Source organism: Scyliorhinus torazame, chromosome 1 (assembly GCF_047496885.1).
Source record: "Scyliorhinus torazame isolate Kashiwa2021f chromosome 1, sScyTor2.1, whole genome shotgun sequence".
NCBI lineage: Eukaryota > Metazoa > Chordata > Chondrichthyes > Carcharhiniformes > Scyliorhinidae > Scyliorhinus > Scyliorhinus torazame.
The window spans coordinates 345,240,000-345,260,941 of NC_092707.1; the positions used below are offsets into that span (position 1 = coordinate 345,240,000).

At 43.2% G+C, this 20,942-nt stretch overlaps 1 protein-coding gene across 4 annotated transcripts in view; it reads right to left on the minus strand.

Moving 5' to 3' along the window:
* Positions 1-877: 877 nt before the first annotated feature.
* LOC140425519 (synaptotagmin-14-like) overlaps positions 878-20,942 on the minus strand; it is a 349,470-nt gene continuing 329,405 nt past the window's right edge. For 2 of the 4 annotated variants that reach the window (XM_072509918.1, XM_072509898.1), the window contains 3 exons: positions 15,389-15,578; positions 10,248-10,304; positions 878-3,217 (listed from right to left, as the gene is read on the minus strand). In XM_072509918.1, coding sequence (XP_072366019.1) covers positions 2,904-3,217; positions 10,248-10,304; positions 15,389-15,578 — 561 coding nt within the window. In that variant the 3' untranslated portion in view covers positions 878-2,903. The remainder of the gene's footprint in view (positions 3,218-10,247; positions 10,305-15,388; positions 15,579-20,942) is intronic. The other 2 variants (XM_072509927.1, XM_072509909.1) reach the window with 1 other exon arrangement.

Genomic DNA, 20,942 nt, shown 5'->3' on the forward strand with positions numbered 1-20,942 from the left:
AAGAGGTTTCAAGTACTTGCAGTTCCTCCTACTGATATTTTAAGGATCTGGATGATTGACACTTCTATTGGCCTGTAGTAAAAAGGAGTTTTTTTTAAAGTGGGAAGTTATCAATGAATGACTTTTTAAAAGTGTTTGCACACATCCTATTGTCACGATAGGGTAATTAGTTCTATATAGTGTATAGTGAGTGAGTGCGCATGGAAGTGCCAGAGCTTGGCATAGGGGAACATGAGGGGATGGATGGGGTCATACCTTAGCATGGCGGCATGAGGGGCCATGGCAGTGGGGGATGGCATACCTTTGTATGGGGTATGAGGAGCCATGAAGGCTGGTGGGGAGCATGTGTTTAAATGGAAAGTGTATGTGCGTGTGTGAAGGTGGGGAGGGGGGCTGGTGAATGAGGGCTAGAGGGCCTTACACTTTTAATTATAACCACAAGGCCAAGGCAGACATTCTGAACAGCCCACCTCTGCATTGGCAGTTCACAACTGCTTCTGAACTTTATCTCGGGTTGGGCTGGCCCAACTGCAGCCGTAATTACCTCCCTTGGAATGCAAATCCTGCCTTTCCTGGCACTTTTTCCCAAGGTAGGTGTGCTGAGCCTGGGATTTTCCCAATTTCTGCTACCCAACTTGTGGATGAAAATGTTGCCTTGTACCACACATCACTAGTTGGGTATATGTGATGCCAAAAAACAACCTCCAATTTGACAGAAGTTCAGCAGTAATGAACAGTTATAGAGATTCACATGCACTTGATAAAAATGGCAAACGAGATGGTATCATATCGATTTTATTATTTCACCCATTCTTACCCAGTTGGATCTAAATTTTTTGGCCAACAGTCTGAAAGTACCTGGATTTTCTCTCCCCCCCCCCCCCCCAAATCAAATAAAACAGTTAAACCATTTGTGTTGTCTTGTGCCGGAGCTAAAAACGGAGAAGCTTACATACAATACGGATAATTAGTATATAAATATAAAGTCCAAAAAGTCACGGTGAAATTCTGGGTTCTAGAATTATTAAAATGCTCAGTAAGCCCATAATGCAAATAATTCTAACATGGTCTGAAAATGTAATTTTGTAATCATTCCTATACCAAAAAGGGCTAATACAAATTGAGCATATTTTTCTCAGGTAATTTGCATGTACCCAGCAGTTGCTTGCCCAGTGACGCTACCAATACAAATCAATAACTGGACAGCTTTCTAAAAATGTTTGCTGATAATCCTATTTCTCTCCTTTTTTGGTGCTGTTTACTAAAAAATCTTTTTTTAGTTAGATCATAAGCAGTTGCTTTGTTGCTCCAACCAATGTGCTTTAAAAGAGTGGCTGTCAGATAGCAACTGCTTATTATATCAAAGTATGAAATATTGAAGTTTGTTGCAATATTTGACAATTATATTAACCTTATATAAAAAATCTGAGTCACATTTCAATGCAGCTTATTAAAGGATAAATTCAACAGTGCTGAGTAAAACTGATCTTATTTGATGTTCCTATAGTGTTTGAGCACATTATTCATATTTAAAAAAAATTATATCTCATTGACAATTTCTTGGAAAGATCTGAACTAATTTTGATTTTATCCCCCCTAAAATTATGTACTTTGAAATATGGCGTAATGAATTTGCTTTGTGCTCATAGAATTAACAATGCTGGTGATGGGAAAATTAATTTCCTCCAATGTCATATTGTGGCAGTCTATGCTACTTCTAGGTCATGTGTAGAATGGTGTGGGTATAGGTCAATTCTCAATAGACATTGTGGAAAAGCTGGCATTGGTAAGTACACATATATCTTAAAGAGGCTGCATATAGTTTATACAGCAAATGCAGAGTTTAAGCAATTGCTATATCTATCAGAGATACTGCATACTGATGCTCCTCATTCACAAATGACCATGTCCTGCTCTCAAATAGAAGATTCTCTGCTTCGGTGATAAAATATAATGCTATTTAACAGCATCCATGTACAGGAGTAAAGGGGCTGATCAAGACATCAGCTATAGGGCACAACTAAGAAGAAACTTTCAGCTTTTCATCAAGTGAGTACGAAAGGCACCTTCACATTCCAGATAACTAATTATTCTGGTGAGTCGTTATTTTGCATTTTTAAATTCATCAAAAAAAAGAGAAAAGTAATTTCAGCATAATTAATAATTATTTTAAAAATTAATAATTGTGGCCAGTTGGCTTCTGATATAGCGACTATTCAAAGTGTTACTGTACTTGCTTTCTGTGGTACTGGCATTTAGTACCTTGCTTTGAATACAATTTCTTCCTGTCAGAAAGTTTGCAATGGTCAGTTGCAGGGAATCAGGAGGAACTCACGTCAACAAATATAAACCAAGTTCACTGTTGGTAGCTGGACATAGAAAATGTTATGAGCTGAATTCCTTACTTTTGAAAATCACTAAAAGATGATATACTAATATATCACTGCCACATCCATTTGATAGTAAAATTGCTAAATTTATGTCTCACCATAATAATTTGCTATGTGGTAGTTTTATCTATTATGTAGCCTACATTCCAACGTCACAGAAACATCTTGTGTTGTAAGTTATGACCACTATCTTACTGCATATCCTCAAACTAATGACGTAAACACTATTGATGGTGTTATTTGGTCTTTTCAAAAAGTATAATTTTTCTCTAATGCTCTAAAACCTCTTGTACCTCATCCTAAATGTTGCACCGATAGTAAATGATACACATTATACGGGAAATTGTGTTCCCTCACATTTTCCTTATAGTCATTTCTTTCCAGCATTATCATGAACTGAGCCAATAATGAGGCAATTTTAGTGTTCTGCAACCGTTAATTTGGTTAAGAAAGAGTCTGAAAGATTGTTTTGAACCCCTGAGCCAAAGCCCACAACAGTCCTCAGCATATTAATTAGGATTCCAATAATGAATGCCATCGACAAACTTGCTGTCCCTTTGATTCCTTCATTTCAGTCCAATGGTTCAGCTCTTCCTCACCTGAACTGTTGAGGCCTAGCGAAATCCAGCCAATCATTTCTTTGCGTTTCATGCTCCGTTTGTTATACACAGATAGTATGAGTGTCACATCGGAAAGCTGAAACAGCGCTACCTGAAAAATGAATGTTTCTTTGTACACAGGATTTGGTTGGCCTCGGCGGATGGACGTCTTACACTTGGACATCTCCTGACCCATAGAATTCAGCAATGTTAACTTGACATATGTGTCTGGAAAAGCAATTTGGTTCAACAGAGGCATCAGAGGCAAGAAAACATTCTTCGTATAATCACTATACTGCTACCAATAACAAACATTTAGCAAGCTTCGACTAGCCACAACACTTTGTAAGCATACTAGTCAATCTCCATAATGGAGTATACAATACATAAAGGAAATGAAAAGGTATGTCTAAAAGACAGCATAGGTGATGAAAATGAATCAGGAACAAAGAGCAACAGGGAACACAAAAATGCCATCAAAACAATTTGGCATGGGATGGACATTAAGTATAGCAACAGCTGGAATAACAATCTCTCCATTTTTTTCATTTAATTTCTGAACTAATTAACAATATTTATGAGAAAATAAATTTATTAGGTGAAAATAACTAAACCCTGTTGGAAAAACATCATCACCTTGAATATGAATGTCAGGTATTACCATTTTCCTTGCAGTAATTTGTTTACTTTCTTCCCCAATTTTGTACTGACCTGGGTGAGGTTTGACAGTGTTGCGAAATGTTAATATATCCTTTTTATTAAAAGTAATATATCATCAGGCATTCACAGGCTATAGTCTAGGCTTCATTCAATATACAACTCTCCTTTTCTGTCTCAACAATATATATCAATCCCAACTTCAGAAGAACACTTTTTCATTTATGATGGGCTTGCTGAGTAAGAATACCAATATTGTGCCAATCCCTCTTTATTTTCAGATAACGTTTTTGCTGTGGTCTCTTACCTATACGATTTGAAACTGCTAAGTTGACTTCACTTAGAACTGTTAATGGCAATGGCATTAAAAAACAGGATCCAGAATTTTTTTAATGGTATATTAGCATAAGATGCACAGTAGAACTATCTTTACTTAAAACAAGGAAGAAAATCTATTTTGTCTTTAATACTCCTCAAGCACAGTATTATCTTGAAATTACTCAGCAGAAAATTCATTCAGTCGAACCAGTCTGTGTTGATATGTATCTCCTTGAGCTTGCTCTGTTCTCATATTTCTTAACCCTCTTTTAGAATCACCAACTTATTCTTAAATGTTAACATTGTTGCCTATTACATGCCTGAAAAATGGTCAACTAGAAGTCTAGTGTTCAGTCATTTGCATAAATGATTCAATTTTCAAACAGGTCTTTAAATGGAGCACTCGCATCCCATTCAATTGGTGGGACACTGTTTAAATATGCAAGTAGGGATTCAGTTATACAAGGCACAAAGGCATCTTGCCAGTGGAACTGCTAAAGGCCACTCGGGATATTTTTGAGAAAGATATTTGTGCAGAAAGATGCCGTGTTCCACTCATTGCAGATTCACTGTTATCATTCCTCCTAGAACTGATGAACAGTAGTATAGTGCTGATTTGGTGACGCCAGCAATATTCAAATAAAGCCTGATCCCCAAAAATGGCTTGCCCCTCTTGACTGTGGCCTTGATGGACATTGAGATGCACCATTGGCTTTGTGCTTATTTTTTGCTAAAGTTGAAAATCTGCTCCCATCACTAATTTGGATAGTGAATTCTATAGCCTTCCAACCATCAGTGTGAAAAGTTTGTCTCTGCTCTCTATCCTTAATTTCATACATTTCATCTTTTATCTCTGGCCCCTGTGGTAAACCACTGTGTTCTTATATTAAGGGTTGTACGGTAGAACCTGCACTACAGGTTGACCTGGGCCCCTGCATGCTAGCTCCGCCCAGGAGCCAGGTTATAAATATGCGTAGCCTTCAGCTCGCAGCCATTTCGTCAAGTGCTGTAGGAGGCCACACATCAGATACTAATAAAGCCTCAGTTTGAATTCAACTTCGTCTCCAGCCAAATTGATCGTGCCTCAATTTATTAGTATCTGATTCAGAAGATGGACCTCCGGATTAAACCAGATCGACTGCAGCTGGATCCACACGCAAGCGACGCCAGAAAGGACTTTCAGCACTGGCTAGCTTGTTTTGAAGCGTATATCAAAGCGGTGCCGACCCCTGTTCCAGAGGCTCAGAAGATTCAAATCTTGTACTCCAGACTCAGCTCTAAAATCTTCCCGCTGATCCAGGATGCACCCAATTACGCTGATGCTATGACTCGACTCAAAGAAAATTATGAGCAGAAGACGAACACGCTCTTCGCCAGACACGCGCTCGCAACGCGTACTCAACTACCTGGTGAGTCAATCGAGGACTTCTGGAGGGCCCTGATCCCATTAGTTTGGGACTGTGACTGCCAGGACGTTACAGCTAAGGAGCACTCAGACCTCCTTCTGAGGGACGCTTTTGTAACTGGGATTGGGTCCGATGTTATCAGGCAGCGGCTCCTAGAAGGGGCCACGCGCGACCTCGCAGAGACTAAAACACTAGCGCTTTCCATGACAGTCGCCCTGCGTAATGTACAGTCCTACACCCCCAACCGCGCGGCCCACTCCTCCTATACTTCATGGGCCCCACAAGCAGTCGCCCCAGCGGGGGCGCTACCCACCCAATACACCTGCGCTACGCGCCAGCCAGTGATCTCTCAGGGGCCCCAATGCTATTTTTGCAGCCAACAAAGACACCCCCACCAACGCTGCCCGGCCCGCGCTGCCCTTTGTAAGGCCTGCGGGAAGAAGGGCCACTATGCAGTGGTGTGCCAGGCCCGCTCAGCGGCAGCGGGCGCCCCTCCCGGTCACGGACAATGGGCGCCGCTATCCTCCCCTCCTCCCCAGGCCATGTGCGTTTCATGGGCGCCGCCATCTTCTCCCCCGCACAACACGTGCGTTTCATGGGCGCCACCATCTTGCTCCACCCCCACAACGTGCGTTCCATGGGTGCCGCCATTTTGTGACCCCCAGGACCTCTGGGTGCCACCATCTTGTCCACCCCGCAGCACATGGATACCAACGGCGTTTCAGGACCCCGACTCAGCGGCCGCCTCACTACCCGACAATCAACCACGACTCGCATCAATGGCAATCGACCAGTCCCGGCTACACACTCTGACCTACGCATCCACCAGCGAGAAAGTCAACAGCCACGTGACCTCCTGCCTACTGGACTCCGGGAGCACCGAGAGCTTTATACATCCAAATACGGTAAGGCGCTGCTCCCTTACGGTACACCCTACCAATCAAAGTATCTCCCTGGCCTCCGGATCCCATCGCGTAGCGATCCGGGGGTACTGCACGGTCACGCTCACAGTCCAAGGTGTAGTGTTCCGTGGTTTTCGCCTCTACGTCCTCCCTAACCTTTGCGCTGCACTTATCCTTGGCCTGGATTTTCAGTGCAACCTCCAGAGCCTGACCCTTAAATTCGGCAGACCCTTACCACCCCTCACTGTGTGCGGCCTCGCGACCCTAAAGGTCGATCCTCCTTCCCTCTTTGCCAATCTAACTCCAGATTGAAAACTCGTCGTCACCAGGAGCAGACGGTCCAGCACCCAGGATAAGGCCTTCATCAGGTCCGAGGTCCAGCGGTTGCTTTGGGAGGGAGTCATCGAGCCCTGGAGAGCTCAAGTGATCGTGGTTAAGTATGGGGAGAAAAACCGAATGGTCGTGGACTACAGCCAGACCATCGACAGGTACACGCAGCTCGACGCGTACCCCCTCCCACGCATATCTGACATGGTTAACCAGATTGCACAGTACCGGGTCTTCTCAACGGTGGACCTGAAATCCGCTTACCACCAGCTCCTCATCCGTAAATCGGACCAGCCATACACCGCCTTCGAGGCAGACGGCCGGCTATATCACTTCCTTAGGGTCCCCTTCAGTGTCACCAATGGGGTTTCGGTCTTCCAAAGGGAGATGGACCGAATGGTCGACTGGTACGGCTTGCGGACCACATTTCGGTACCTAGACAATGTGACCATCTGCGGCCATGATCAGCAGGACCACGACGCCAACTTCGCTAAATTTCTCTGCACCGCCACTCTCCTCAACCTCACATATAACAAGGAGAAGTGTGTGTTCCGTACAAACCGCTTAGCCATCCTCGGCTACGTGGTCCAGAACGGAGTTCTGGGGCCCGATCTCGACCGCATGCGCCCCCTCATGGAGCTTCCCCTCCCCCACTGCCCCAAGGCCCTCAAACGCTGCCTGGGGTTCTTCTCGTATTACGCTCAGTGGGTCCCAAACTATGCGGACAAGGCCCGCCCACTCATATAGTCCACTCATTTCCCCCTGACGGCCCAGGCCCAACAGGCTTTCGCCCGGATCAGAGCTGATATTGCCAAAGCTGGAATGCACACTGTAGACGGAACACTTCCTTTCTAAGTAGAAAGCAACACATCGAACGTCGCCCTTGCCGCCACCCTCCACCAGGCAGGTAGGCCCGTGGCATTCTTTTCTCGCACCCCCCATGCCTCCGAAATTCGGCACTCATCCGTTGAAAAGGAGGCCCAGGTTATCGTTGAGGCTGTGCGACATTGGAGGAATTACCTGGCCGGCAGGAGATTCACTCTCCTCACTGACCAACGGTCGGTTGCTTTCATGTTCAACAACACACAGCGGGGTAAGATCAAAAATGACAAAATCTTGCGGTGGAGAATTGAGCTCTCCACCTATAACTACGAGATTAAGTATCACCCTGGCAAACTCAACGAGCCCCCAGACGCCCTATCCCGAGGTACATGTGCCAGCGCACAGGTAGACCGACTCCGGGCCCTGCACGACAGCCTTTGTCACCCAGGGATCACTCGGTTGTACCACTTCATTAAGGCACAAAATTTGCCCTACTCCGTCGAGGAAGTAAGGACAATCACCAAGGACTGCCAGGTCTGTGCGGAGTGCAAAACGCACTTCTACCGGCCGGACCACATGCACCAGGTAAAGGCCTCCCGCCCCTTTGAACGCCTCAGCGTGGATTTTAAAGGCCCCCTCACCACGTTTTTCCTCAGTGTGATCGATGAATACTCCCGTTTTCCCTTCGCTATCCCATGCCCCGACGTGACGTCTGCCACCGTCATTCAAGCCCTTAATTCGATCTTCACTCTTTTCGGCTTCCCGCCTACATCCACAGTGACAGGGGATCCTCATTCATGAGTTATGAGCTACGGCAGTTCCTGCTCAGCAGGGGTATTGCCTCCAGCAGAACAACGTGCTACAACCCCCGGGGAAACGGACAGGTAGAAAAGGAGAATGGGATGGTATGGAGGGCCGTCCAGCTGGCCCTACGGTCCAGAAATCTCACGGCCTCCCACTGGCAAGAGGTCCTCCCTGATGCACTACATTCCATTCACTCATTACTTTGCACTGCTACTAACAGTACACCGCATGAACGCCTTTTTGCCTTCCCCAGAAAGTCCACATCCGGGGTATCACTCCCAACTTGGCTCACAGCTCCGGGAACCGTGCTTCTCCGTAAACATGTGTGGCTCCACACAGCGGATCCGTTGGTAGAAAGGGTGCACCTGCTCCACGCAAACCCATAGTACGCCTACGTGGCATTCCCCGATGGCCGCCAGGATACCGTCTCCCTCAGAGACCTGGCACCAGCAGGTTCCACCCCCTGCCCACCCCGGTTGCCCCCGGCGCCACCCTCCCCTCCCCCATCGCCCCCATCACACTCCCAGGACTGTCCGTCCTGCCCCTGCCCACCCCCGTTGATGAAGAGGATTTTGGCACTCTCCCGGAGTCAACTTCGACCATGACAGCACCAACATCGCCGGCTCCACTTCGTCGATCCCAGAGAACGATCAAGGCACCGGACCGGCTGAATCTCTGATCGGCCCACTGGATGACCAGAGACATTTCTTTACCTTTCTATAAATATTAAAGATTGTGAATTGTATATAGTTATCCACCACCCCCGCTGGATTCAATTTTAACAGGGGGTGAATGTGGTAAACCACTGTGTTCTTATATTAAGGGTTGTACGGTAGAACCCGCACTACAGGTTCACCTGGGCCCCTGCATGCTAGCTCCGCCCAGGAGCCGGGTTATAAATATGCGTAGCCTTCAGCTCGCAGCCATTTCATCAGCTGCTGTAGGAGGCCACACATCAGATACTAATAAAGCCTCAGTTTGAATTCAACTTCGTTTCCAGCCAAATTGATACTTTTGATCATAGTGGTGAAATTTGACACTTCACAAATGTAAAATGAGTTTTGCAGGGCCAAAGAGGTTTTCAGCAGTAGTTACAAACATAGTATGCTACTTTAAAAAAAGTTACACCTCATTCCATAAGATGCGTACCATTTTCAAGGGGTTTTACAGTGAAACTAATAGCATAAAAGGCAAAGTTCTCCTCATTTCAGTGATTACTAATTGATTGCAGTGTGGGAGACTTCAACAGCGCATCCTATGGAAAAGCATAGAATTGCTGACAGCAAATTCTGGATTTCTGTGTTTAACTGTGCAGATTCCAGAAGCTTTTGTAAGTTTCAGAAGAATAATGACGATGAACACTGACAGTTTCCCCATCATACCACCCCAAAATCCGGGCCTGTTCATAAGTGCAAGATCTGGATCTAAGCATGAGTCATTGCCAGTTCGGACGGAATTTCCAAAATATTAATTAGGACCTAACAACTGTCAAACATCACCCACAGTAAGCAATACATTTCACAAATAGTATTAAATATATACACATTGTATTATATGTTTCAGTTTTGCTTTAGTAACTATTAACTAGTTAAATAAATGATTTATTGACTAATAATTGGGTAATAAAAGATGTTTCAACTATGTTTATCTTGAATTTTATAAAAGAAAATCCTGATCAAAGCATTCAATATTTTGGCAAAGCAAATATATACATATATATGTTTATCAGGGTTGAACAGCACCTATGTTTTAATTTAAAAGCACTACACTTATAATATCCTCATACTATATACAGTAATGATAGAATAAAATACCAAGTCTGAATGACTTTTCCACAGCTTTTTTTTGCTTAAGGAGAGATGGTTTGTTCCAGCAGTATAGCTTATCCTGATCTCAGGAAATAACATTAGTTAAAAGTCTCTTAATAAGCCAGCACAAATGGTGGACAGCTTCACTGCTGGCAGGTTTCTTTCACATGAAAGAGACAAGAGCCACTAATAGCGTTCCTGTACTGCAACTCACCTCGGATTATATAAACCTGCCCACCTATCAAGTGTTTTAGACAACAGAACAGTCCATCTGACAACAGGGGGTGGAAAGCAGTAAAAGAAATAATGGCCAGATGTCAATAGTTGGGTGAGAAAGGGTCATAGGTCAAAAGTTAAAACGAGGAACACTGTTTACTACAGTGGTAAAAGTACAAGAGATTTAACAGTTTACTAACAAGAAAGGATCCAACAGAGAGGATTATTAGTTTTCTGATGTTATGACTAAATTTCTCATTATCTTGCTACAAAAATGTATACTTACAATTTCTTAGACATCTAATTACTTTGCAACATCAGTAAATTATTATCCATTCCCTCTTCATAAATGAGAAAGTCAAAGGTCCTTGTTTCCCATGTACTGCATAGTGACATTTCATTGCCCATTTTATTGACCACTATGTCAGGAACTGATTCTTTTTTGTCATAAAGTCAACCAAGTTTATGAATTGCAATACAATAATTATCAAACTAAAACATTAGCTTATCTGTGAATGTATAGGGTGGACCTTCAAATGTCACTTGAAGTAAGTTAACAAGTCCTTTCAATATATATATGTTTTCAAAATTAGATTCTTGTCAAGTGCAGTTTGTTTTCACACAAAGTAATTGTGCAACAATTGCAAACTTTGATGGGTCAAGCAGTGGGAAATTTTTTTAATTTTTTTTTAAATTTCTGGTCATGTAGTATACACTGTTATAGAGAGTTACACAATCAATCCAATAAAATAGGTTTCTAAAAAATGTTACTTCAGATAGAAAACTGAGAAAAATGTTGCAGGAATGAATCATGATGATCAAATTTTAAAGTTAACTATGCTTTATTGACAATAGTGGCATATTTAGTGAGAAAACTGTTACCATGTTAAACAGTGGATTTTTAATTACCTACAGTCTAATGCAAAAAACTTTAGTTTTACGAACTTCCTGTGGTTTTACCTCGAGTGCCAGTATTACATGTGAAATCTATGTTTACTGTGAAAGGCAAACATTTTCAAAACATTTGCTGATGTACCAATTCTCTTAAAAAAAAAAGACCTCTGAAGTTATTTCCAGAATTATTGCAGAAAAATCCAATTATATGCAAAAAATGTTAATTTTGTAGATTTGGAAACCATTTTTTTCAGAATCAGAGCCAAAGCCAGTAAAAAGTCAATGGATTTAATGATACAGTTCAAATGCCATGCCAGCAACAACGGTCCTTCTCAGGCACATTGTGTGGTCAATGCTTCATTGTATGGAACTTTGGTGGCTTAATTAACCTAGCAATAAAATTGTGAGCAGAGCTTTTAGCCATAATTGTGTTGCCAATTACAGTGGATTTTGACTTCCTCCTGCCGAGTGTGGGTGCAGGATTCTATGTCTAATTTTCCAAGGACTGGGCAACTATGCACTTCATCATTCTAGGCACCTGCCATTTTTATTGGTTACAATATAGTTTACCAGAGCAATTACCTATCAGCAAAGCTCCATGAAGTCTTGGTAAAGTAACTGTAAAATAAATGACCGAATATACATAAGGCAGAATGAGGAGGTATCATCATGGCAAATGCCAGAGTTTTTTGAGTTCATGAAAAATATTTGCAGAAAAAATAAGAATTCCGACTTGCTTCTGTTTAATGTGAAGTTAGTGAACAATAAAAAAAGTGATTATGTTTGGAAGTTATTACTTTATAATATGTTTTACACCTCATTTACAAATGCTGGCAATACTTTTTGATTACATGCGTTTAAAAGCATTTTTTTAATGTGGGATTGTGAAGCGTATGAAGGCCCCAAAAAGTGTTTGCAGGCTGGTCCTAAAAACAATCAATGCTTGAGGATTTACGCAATTATGTAATATTGCTTAAACCTACTTTAGTTTCAGTCATTCTGCAACAGAATGTGACTTGAAAGAAAAATATAAAGTTAATATATACAGAACTTTAATTTATATTTTTCCAGATCGATTTAATAATGTTGGGAGAAAAGGGCTCAAATGACACAAGTTTAAGGCAAAACATATTTCCCCGGGGGCAAGTGTACTACTGGAGAAAAGTGATGGGTATGCAATAGGAAGAAGAGTAAGTTGGGCCATAAATTATATTTTTCCCACATTTGTCTTTAATTTTAGTTTATTTAATGTGCTCATAAATTTCTATTTTATTGCAAGTGGAACTACAGATAATGACACCAGCATGAATAAGGTCAATTATGCCTGGTTGTTACATGAGGCTAGAAATCACTGTAGGCCTTGACAGTGAATGAATTCCTAATGTAATTTTGTGACATTCTACTGTTCACTGTTTAGATGGAGCTATTTATTACCCATTTAATAAAGTATCACCAGTAGTGATTTCTAGCCTGTAAATAAGATATTGTACAGACCTGAATACTGTTAGCTGGATTTCCTTCCTCAAAATGGGTAGGAGGAGTTAGGAAAGGTCCTTTATTGACCCTCTCTCCTCAGGAGAAAGTGCCAGGGAGGGAATGACTTTCATTGCGGGGTGGGGGATGGGCTGCAGTTGGGCCAGCTGACCCAGGAAATAGTTCAGCTCTTCCATGTGAAACTATGCAATCAACCAACTGCTGCTATGGTCTCTCATGCTTTCCTGCCACATTATGCACCCCTCCAACTAACCCCTATGGCCCATGTAAAGCAATGTTTTCCATGGGGGAGGGGGGGATGGGGCGGTCAGGTGTATCAACAGTCCAATGGATGTCTCGGCTCTCAGCCAAGAATGTATAATGAAGGAAAATATTGCTGTGTTGACAGTGCTGGCTTTCTCATCAATGCTTTCAACTGTACAGGCAAAATGTTCCGATTTTGTTCTCTAACTGGCTCTGGCGAGAACACCGGTGTGCAGCTCCCCAGCTGGCTTATCTCACCAGATAATGCAGCAGTTAGAGTGAAGAAAATAGTGCTGGCATCTCTGACGCCATCACACTGGTGAGCGGAACCTATTAGGGTGCCCGATCTGCAATTTTAAAAAATCTCCCCCCCCCCCACAATTAAGAGGAATACCCTCCCCCAATGAAGCTCCCCAGAGGAGCCGCTGGCACTGCCTCCTGGCACAGAGGGGTAGTGCCAGGTAAGTGTCAAGAGGTAGTGCCAAGATAATGCTACACTTACATGTGTGCCCCTGGTGGGTTCCTTTCACCAGGTTCACGTTTTGCACAAGCAGTTGTTAACCTCACTGCATGACATCAAGCCAACGAGGGGAGTTCATGTGGGAGGAACATACGGCGGGGAAGCTCTTTAATTCAATGATAATTTATGGAAATGAGGGTCCCAATCTTTCTGTGTGAGAACCTCACTACATCACCAACGAGGGGCGGGGATAATTAGAAAACGTGATTTTGCAGAGATTCTTGTTTATGTTAAACTGCTTCTGAATTGGTGCATTTGGAGGCCAGTGATGTTGACCAACCTGTTTTTAGCAAACAGAAATCTTGCTTAAAACTCCCTTTCTTGCAATTTAATTAATTATCCAGACATCCGTCAATACCAGGAGATCAAATCTGCCCCTGGCAGTATAAATCTCATGAGACTTTCCACCGGTGTTGTCATTCTCACAGGGGCGAAATAAAATCCCAGCCTACAATGTTTACTTACACAAGAAAAGATGTATCAGGTGCTTGCAGGTTCTGCTATTGATACTTTAAAGGAACTGGATTATTGACATTTTTATTGGGCTGGAGTAAAAAGTAGTTTTTTTTATGAAAGTAGGAGGTTTTTAATGGCTGACTGTATTTTAAAAACTTTTTTATATATATCCTATTGTCACTATAGGGTTAATTGGTAAATGGTGGGAATAGGCATGGGAATGTCATATCTTAAGTGTGTGTGTGTGGGTGTGGGGGGGGGGGGGGAGGGGGTCATGAGGAGCCAGCAGGGTACACCACACCCTTAAAAAGCCGTGGTAAAAATTAGAAACCCTAGGAATTGGGCCAGGAATCCAGGAATTAGATCCTGGCCTTGAAAATCCAGCCCTATGTTTTTTTCTTGGTTAGTCTAAAAATGAATATTGCAGTAAGGCCTTTCGCAGGCATAACATGTAATTTAAATTTCAAATTAGGCAGTAATCTGAAGAAGATTTGCATGTATGTACAAATGTAACAGTATATTTAGCTTTCTAATTTATTGGCTGAATTCAATATGGGAATAAAATTTACTGTGGATTGAAACATTTTCTGCTCTGGGCATCCAGTGTTACAGCAAGTAGGTCAGGTACAGGACAATCAGCTACATATTACATTTCTTTCTATTTTTCCTAATACTTCATTCCAATTTCATAGGACCATCCATCATTGCATTGATCTAAATGTTTCCACTTCTCACACCAGTCATCTCTTATGGACTGAGAATACCCAGTTGGTGTTGTGTCAGTGATTAACATTTACTTGTGAGCGATATTGAGAAAACTTTTAATTTTATTAACAGGTTCCATAGAGTAGGGATATTTTATCTCATCAATCTACATCATAAACTTAAATGTTAGAAGCAAAAGAGGACAGTTTTAAACCAAAGCAATTAATGCATCCATTCTAGGCCAGACACATTTATATGAATCAAATGTAATTCAATAAGTAGGCTGAAATGTATGTTTATGGATCTGACTATTGAGAAGCAAAAGGAATTTCAACTACTTATTAGTTAGAATCGAGTCACATAATATTATGCTGGAATATGAAATTTTCAATAAATGATGAAGTGGTTACTCGCTTTTACTACAAGGTGGTGTGCAGGATCTGAAACTGGTAAAATGTGGAAGTAATAACTATTTAACGCATATAATTAAAAGCAATCATGAAGTGAATGCTGATTAATATTTTATCAATGCATAGATCTATATAGCTTTTAAGCACTAATGATAGTCTTTCAACTGAAATAAGAGTTGGGGCTAAATATACTTTACTAAATTGGCATTACTGAAGATGAAAAAGTCAAGATTTTCCTACAGTTCCAATGAACATTATATGTTTCTTTCTAATTAACAGGAGAAATATCTTGTTTTGGTGATCAACTGAGTGCCTACATTATTTCAATGAGTTTTAAAAAATTAAATGTTATATATATTTTCAGTCTCCACAAGAGTCATTCAGCATTTCTGGATTCGAGACAAGCCTTGTACTCACTAGGTGGTCTGTTCACTGCCAAGTTTTTGAAGTGGCTTCCTTTTATGACTTCAACTGACAGTCTGCCAGTGGTGGCATTATACAGCAGGCCAACTAGGATTTCTGGTGTTGAGCCATGTGCCAGAGATTGGCAGGAAGAAGTGCTTTCACTGCAGGACATCTCGGACATGCTCACCTGGGAGTCACAGCCCTAGGAACAAGATAGGAAAATATTACTATTTAAGGTATATGTACCAAACAAATGCACTGAAACATTTATGTCTTCACCATACAACTAAATAACCAGAAAGCCACTTTCCATTTAAACAATATGCTTTTATAAGACCTCACACTATCTTTCTCATTACCTGTTGACTGAAATTAATGTATTTGCACAATGTTCTGTTTTGATTTTAAATCTTTAGTAATTACATGTTTTTATGCTTCTTTCATAGACCTTCAATTCATAAAAAAAGTTACACTGTGAAGCAAGAGGAATTTTGGCAAAAAGATTCTTAAAAATCCTTATGCCTCTGATCATCTTTAATTATTATTTTCCTTCAAAAAAGCTCAAGATTCAACAGGTTTTATCAATGCAGTGAAACTAGCATTAAAGGGCAATCACACAACAAGTATATTTTTCAAGACATCTCATACAGACGCAGTGGGGGTGATTTTGAGCCCCCATTGGCACGAGCTCAGAATCCGGAGAGAGTCGAAAAACGTAATTCTCTCCGACGTGATTGGCTTTTGGAATCTATACCCCGTTCTCCCCCCATTCACCAGTGGAGTTGTGCGAATCATGCCACACGAGCCCCGGAACCTCATTTTAATATCATTAGCGAAACTCTCTCCGGGCCTTCACCCTTCATGGAATATTCACGGGACGCGAGTTTGATGTCATGACAGCACAATTTACAACAAGTCTACAAAATTGCAAAACTGGCGCCTCTGTTTGAGGGTGATATCAGATGTAAGCTCTCAGGCCACTATGATTCCCCAGGCTCTTCACTGCTCAGGGTGCACCGGAGAGAATGTGGTGGAAACTCAGCTTGGGGCTGGGGGTCAGTCACTCATTCCCGGGGGGAGGGGCCTCTAGCAGGCCTTGCTTCCATTCATTTTGGGATGCCCCTTGCTTTAAAAGGGGTCTGGAAACTGGCATCGCTTCCTGTGTCCTCCTTGCTGGGCATGTGGTCAAATCACTGCTGAGGGAGTTCCCATCCTAACTGGGAGCTGCAAAGTGGATTGCAGGAGGTGAATATTAAGGGTCAGCACTGGGGACAACTGTGAAGAACTGTGAACTTTTGACAAACGGTCATCTAGACTCGAAACATTAGCTCTTTTCTCTCCCTACAAATGCTGCCAGACCTGCTGAGATTTTCCAGCATTTTCTCTTTGGTTTCAGATTCCAGCATCCGCAGTAATTTGCTTTTAACAACTGTGAAGTAACTGGATGGGGTTCCATGAGAAGCCAGGCTACAAGGGCAGAGTGGGTGCATCAGGAATGGCTTGCATCATGAGTAACAAACACCCTCTCACTTGGGGAAACACAACTGAACTGTGCGTAGAACCCCACACTCAGGCAGCACTCCAAGTACCAGGGGATTGAGCGATATTGAATATCTATTGCACTTGGCTGAGAGGTTCATCTCTCTGGAATAAGTGTGTAGGGCTGTGAAATAGTACAATGAGGGTACCCTCTAGATGTGTGCTTGTCATGCTCATTGCAGGCTTTACTCTAATTAGCTGTGTCTCATCTGTTACAAGAAGCATTCAATTGACTAGAATACAATTTCACCCTTCATTGGTAACTCAACAGTACCAATGAAAGGTACAGAGCTAAAGAGAACTGCGACTGATTTGAGCCCCAAGCATTAAACCCCAATGCTCAATCAAGAGTTTATATCGCAGGATACTGTGATGTGACCCCCAAAGCAAAGCTTCATGGTAAACGCTATTATCACTCACCCCATCACGTCATGACGGGGACTTCTTTAAGGTGCCTCTTGAGGATGCAGACGTGGATCCCATGCATGCACTCAATAGCCTAATGCAAGTAATGGGGGGAGGGGTTGGAGAACGGCCATGGTAAATGTGCCGATAAGACTCTCGAGTATGCAGGCATATGATTCTGGTGGACCTGGGAGGGACAAGAATTGGGACATACCAGTGTGAGAGAGGAGGGTGTGAAGCTGAGTGGAGAGGCAATCATCAAAGAGGCTGAGGGACAGGCCCTTCTTAGAAATCCTCACCGCTCACTTTGTTTTTCTTCTCTTTTCAGTGTATGATTCTGGAGAATCATGGAGCCTGTCAAGTAGGCGTTTTTACTGATAGTGGTAGAGAAGCAGCAGGGACATGCCGCTGCACTTGGCAAGAACCAGCACTTTGCTGAGGAGGGGGAGCCTAAGCCCTTAGCCTTACAGGGAGCAGCACCACAGAGGAAACAGCCGTGTTGGAGATTGCGTTGGCCAAGGGTCTTCGGATGCCACTCTTCCTATTTACAGATGTCGGAGCCAAATGCTGGAGAAGACTGTGCCTGTCCTAGGGAACGGTGGACTACCTTTGCCATGTCCTGCAAGAGCTGGCACCTCATTGAATGGGAGGACACCCAATGCCCATGGCCTTTAAAGTCACTGCTGCTCTGAACTCTAGGTGAACAGCTCGTTTCAGGGCACCACCGATAGTCTGTAAGGCATCTCGCAGTCAGCTGCGCAAGAATATACTCAGGAGGTGACAGATGCCCTTTATGGAAGGGCCCACATGTGCAAATACTTGGACTGGGACCAGGAGAGCCATAATACCAGGCCCTGCGGTCTCCAAGGCATCATGCCCCGCCATTTACGAACCGTAAGGGATTCCATTCCTGCCAAAGAAAGGAATTATCATGGGGTTTAAGACACAGGATGAGCTCTCATCTGTTACAGCCCCCTTTAAGGTCCGGGGTCCTGGTGTGTTCCTCTAACTCACCTCCGGGGTGGAACAGGCGGTCTACATTTTGTCAACCCATGACATCCTCTTCTTTGGAGAAGACTGGCTGCAATGTAAGGCCTGAGCATTGATATTGGGATTTTGGGGGGGGGGGGGGGGGGGGGGGGGGGGGGAAGAGAGAGAGAGAAAGGGGGAGGTACTGTCACCTGTGGGCAACCTGCGAGGTGGTTGGCTGCACTGCTGCTCCATCCTTTTCTGGAGAGTGCTGACACTCACCAAGGCAGCTATTGCCTCTCAGGCGGGGATGGAAACCCTGCTGGTGGGCCATCATCCGGATTGTGGGTACAGCACCTCCCGCCTCTGCTGAACACTATCCAGGAGTCTGGTCAGCTACCTCTGTGAAACGCAATGCTGGCTTTGGTGCTGACATCCCCTCTCATGGATTTGGAATAAGTGCTGGGCATTGCTGGGGAAGCGTTCATATGGAGTGATTAAGTTTTCCTGAGGCGAGCAAATCAGGGGGAGGGTGGCAAGAGCGTGACGTGATTCTCATGGGGAGAAAAGCAATTTAAGAGGCAGTGGTTAGCACTGTTGCTTCATATAAATCAATAAAGATTATTATTATAATTGTTTTTAGCATCAGTATTAGGTAATAGATATATACCATGGCAACAGTCACTGTACAGGAGCACTTATTTATAGCTGGGGACTAACAATCAATATTTCATCAGTGTAGTCAATGTGTTCCTGCAATACCCATCTCAACATCAAAATGGGGAGAAGAGTTAACTTTGCCTTTAATAACCATAGGGTGTTTCCTTAACCAGGTAACAGAAGTACAATGGGTGGAACCTTAACCAAAAAATGGCAGTGTTAGACCCAGTGAGAAAAATGGAATGAATCGGTGGGATTTCTTACAGAATCTTATAGTAATAATAATCTTTATTATTGTCACAAGTAGGTTTACATTAACACTGCAATGAAGTTACTGTGAAAATCCCAGAGTCGCCACACCCCAGCGCCTGTTCGGGTACACAGACGGAGAATTCAGAATGTCCAATTCACCTAACAGCATGTCTTTCGGGACTTGTGGGAGGAAACCGGAACACCCGGAGGAAACCTACGCAGACACAGGGAGAACGTGCAGACTCTGGACAGAGAGTGTCCCAAGCCCGGAATCGAACCTGGGACTCTGGCGCTGTGAAGCAACAGTGCAAGGGCAGCACGGTGGGGCAGTAGTTAGCACTGTTGCCTCACAACGTTGAGGTCCCAGGTTAGATCCCGGGTCTGGGTCACTGTCCGTGTGGAGTTTGCACATTCTCCCCGTGTTTGCGTGGGTTTCGTCCCCACAACCCAAAGATGTGCAGAGTAGGTGGATTGGCCACGCTAAATTGCCCCTTAATTGGAAAAAATGAATTAGGTACTCTAAATTTTTTTTTTAAGAAAAAAGGTGCTAACCACCGTGCTACCTAGCCGCAATTCATAATGATGTGAATGTAGCACAAGTAAAATGGCAGCTTTATAGATATTAACAGGCATGAGCTGATCAAACAGCATTTGTCATCCAGTAAGAAGAGGTGCCTGGCAGTGCTTAGCCTGACACTGTGGCCACTAAAATGCACTCTCAGACATTCCAGGAGCCTTGTGATATAGTAGTCTTGCTTTGTATCATTAAATGGTGTTCACTGGTAAGGTAGCTCACCCTGAACTTAAAAGTGATCTATGTCTCCTAACAGATTCTGCTGATTTTAGAAATATCTTAATTATAATAGAACTTAAAATAAAACTTGAAAATAAACTTTTATACTACAATACTTCAAAAGTAAATATTGTATTTGCCATTCTCCCTTATTACTTTAGGCCTTGCCTTCCAACAGTTTTAAATTAAATCTGAGAAGTCTGAAGGCAGTCTTTGAGTTGATTGTTATGAGGTCCACCAGAGTGGCCCGGCAACACATACTGGGGTCAGTTTGATTTCGGGTGTAAGTGTAAAATGGATGATATCAATTTGGCCACTTGGCTTTCAGGAAAGATGTATAACTAGCAGCTGAATGAATATCATTCAACATCAAAATTGCCCTCATCATTCTCCCACAAAACATATTTTGAGTGAATGAGAGATGAGCTTTGCAAAACATGGGGCAGAACTTTACACTCCTCCCAAAAGAAGGGTTTGTAGGTGGAGGCTGAGTATAAAATTCCACAGATGGGCTTCCTGCTGGATTTCCACTCTCTCTGACCTTGCCGCAATTTCACACTGGGGCGGATTATCCTCGACCGACCATTCTGCCCTTGCCTCAATTTAAGTTCTTAAGCAGCCAATTATTGACCACTTTAGGGTTGTTTTCCAGCCAGTTCAATTTTCCAGTTTGGGGTATGAAGGAATCCTGAAAATAAACCGAGTTCAATCCTCAGGCAGGAAGCAGTCCCATTTTAACATTGGGCACCCACCTCATAAGGCCGACACCCCAAACCCCCTCTGTCCGACTCCCCAGGTTTCACCTACCCTCCTCACCCTGAGACCCCCACACTAGGCTCTGGGGACTGCTTGTAGTCCCAGTCCTGTCCATTGCAGCTTTTGGCCAATCTGATTGGCCAGCAGCTGTCTAAGGTGGGACTTCATCCTGAGTGAGGGGCAGAAGTCCTG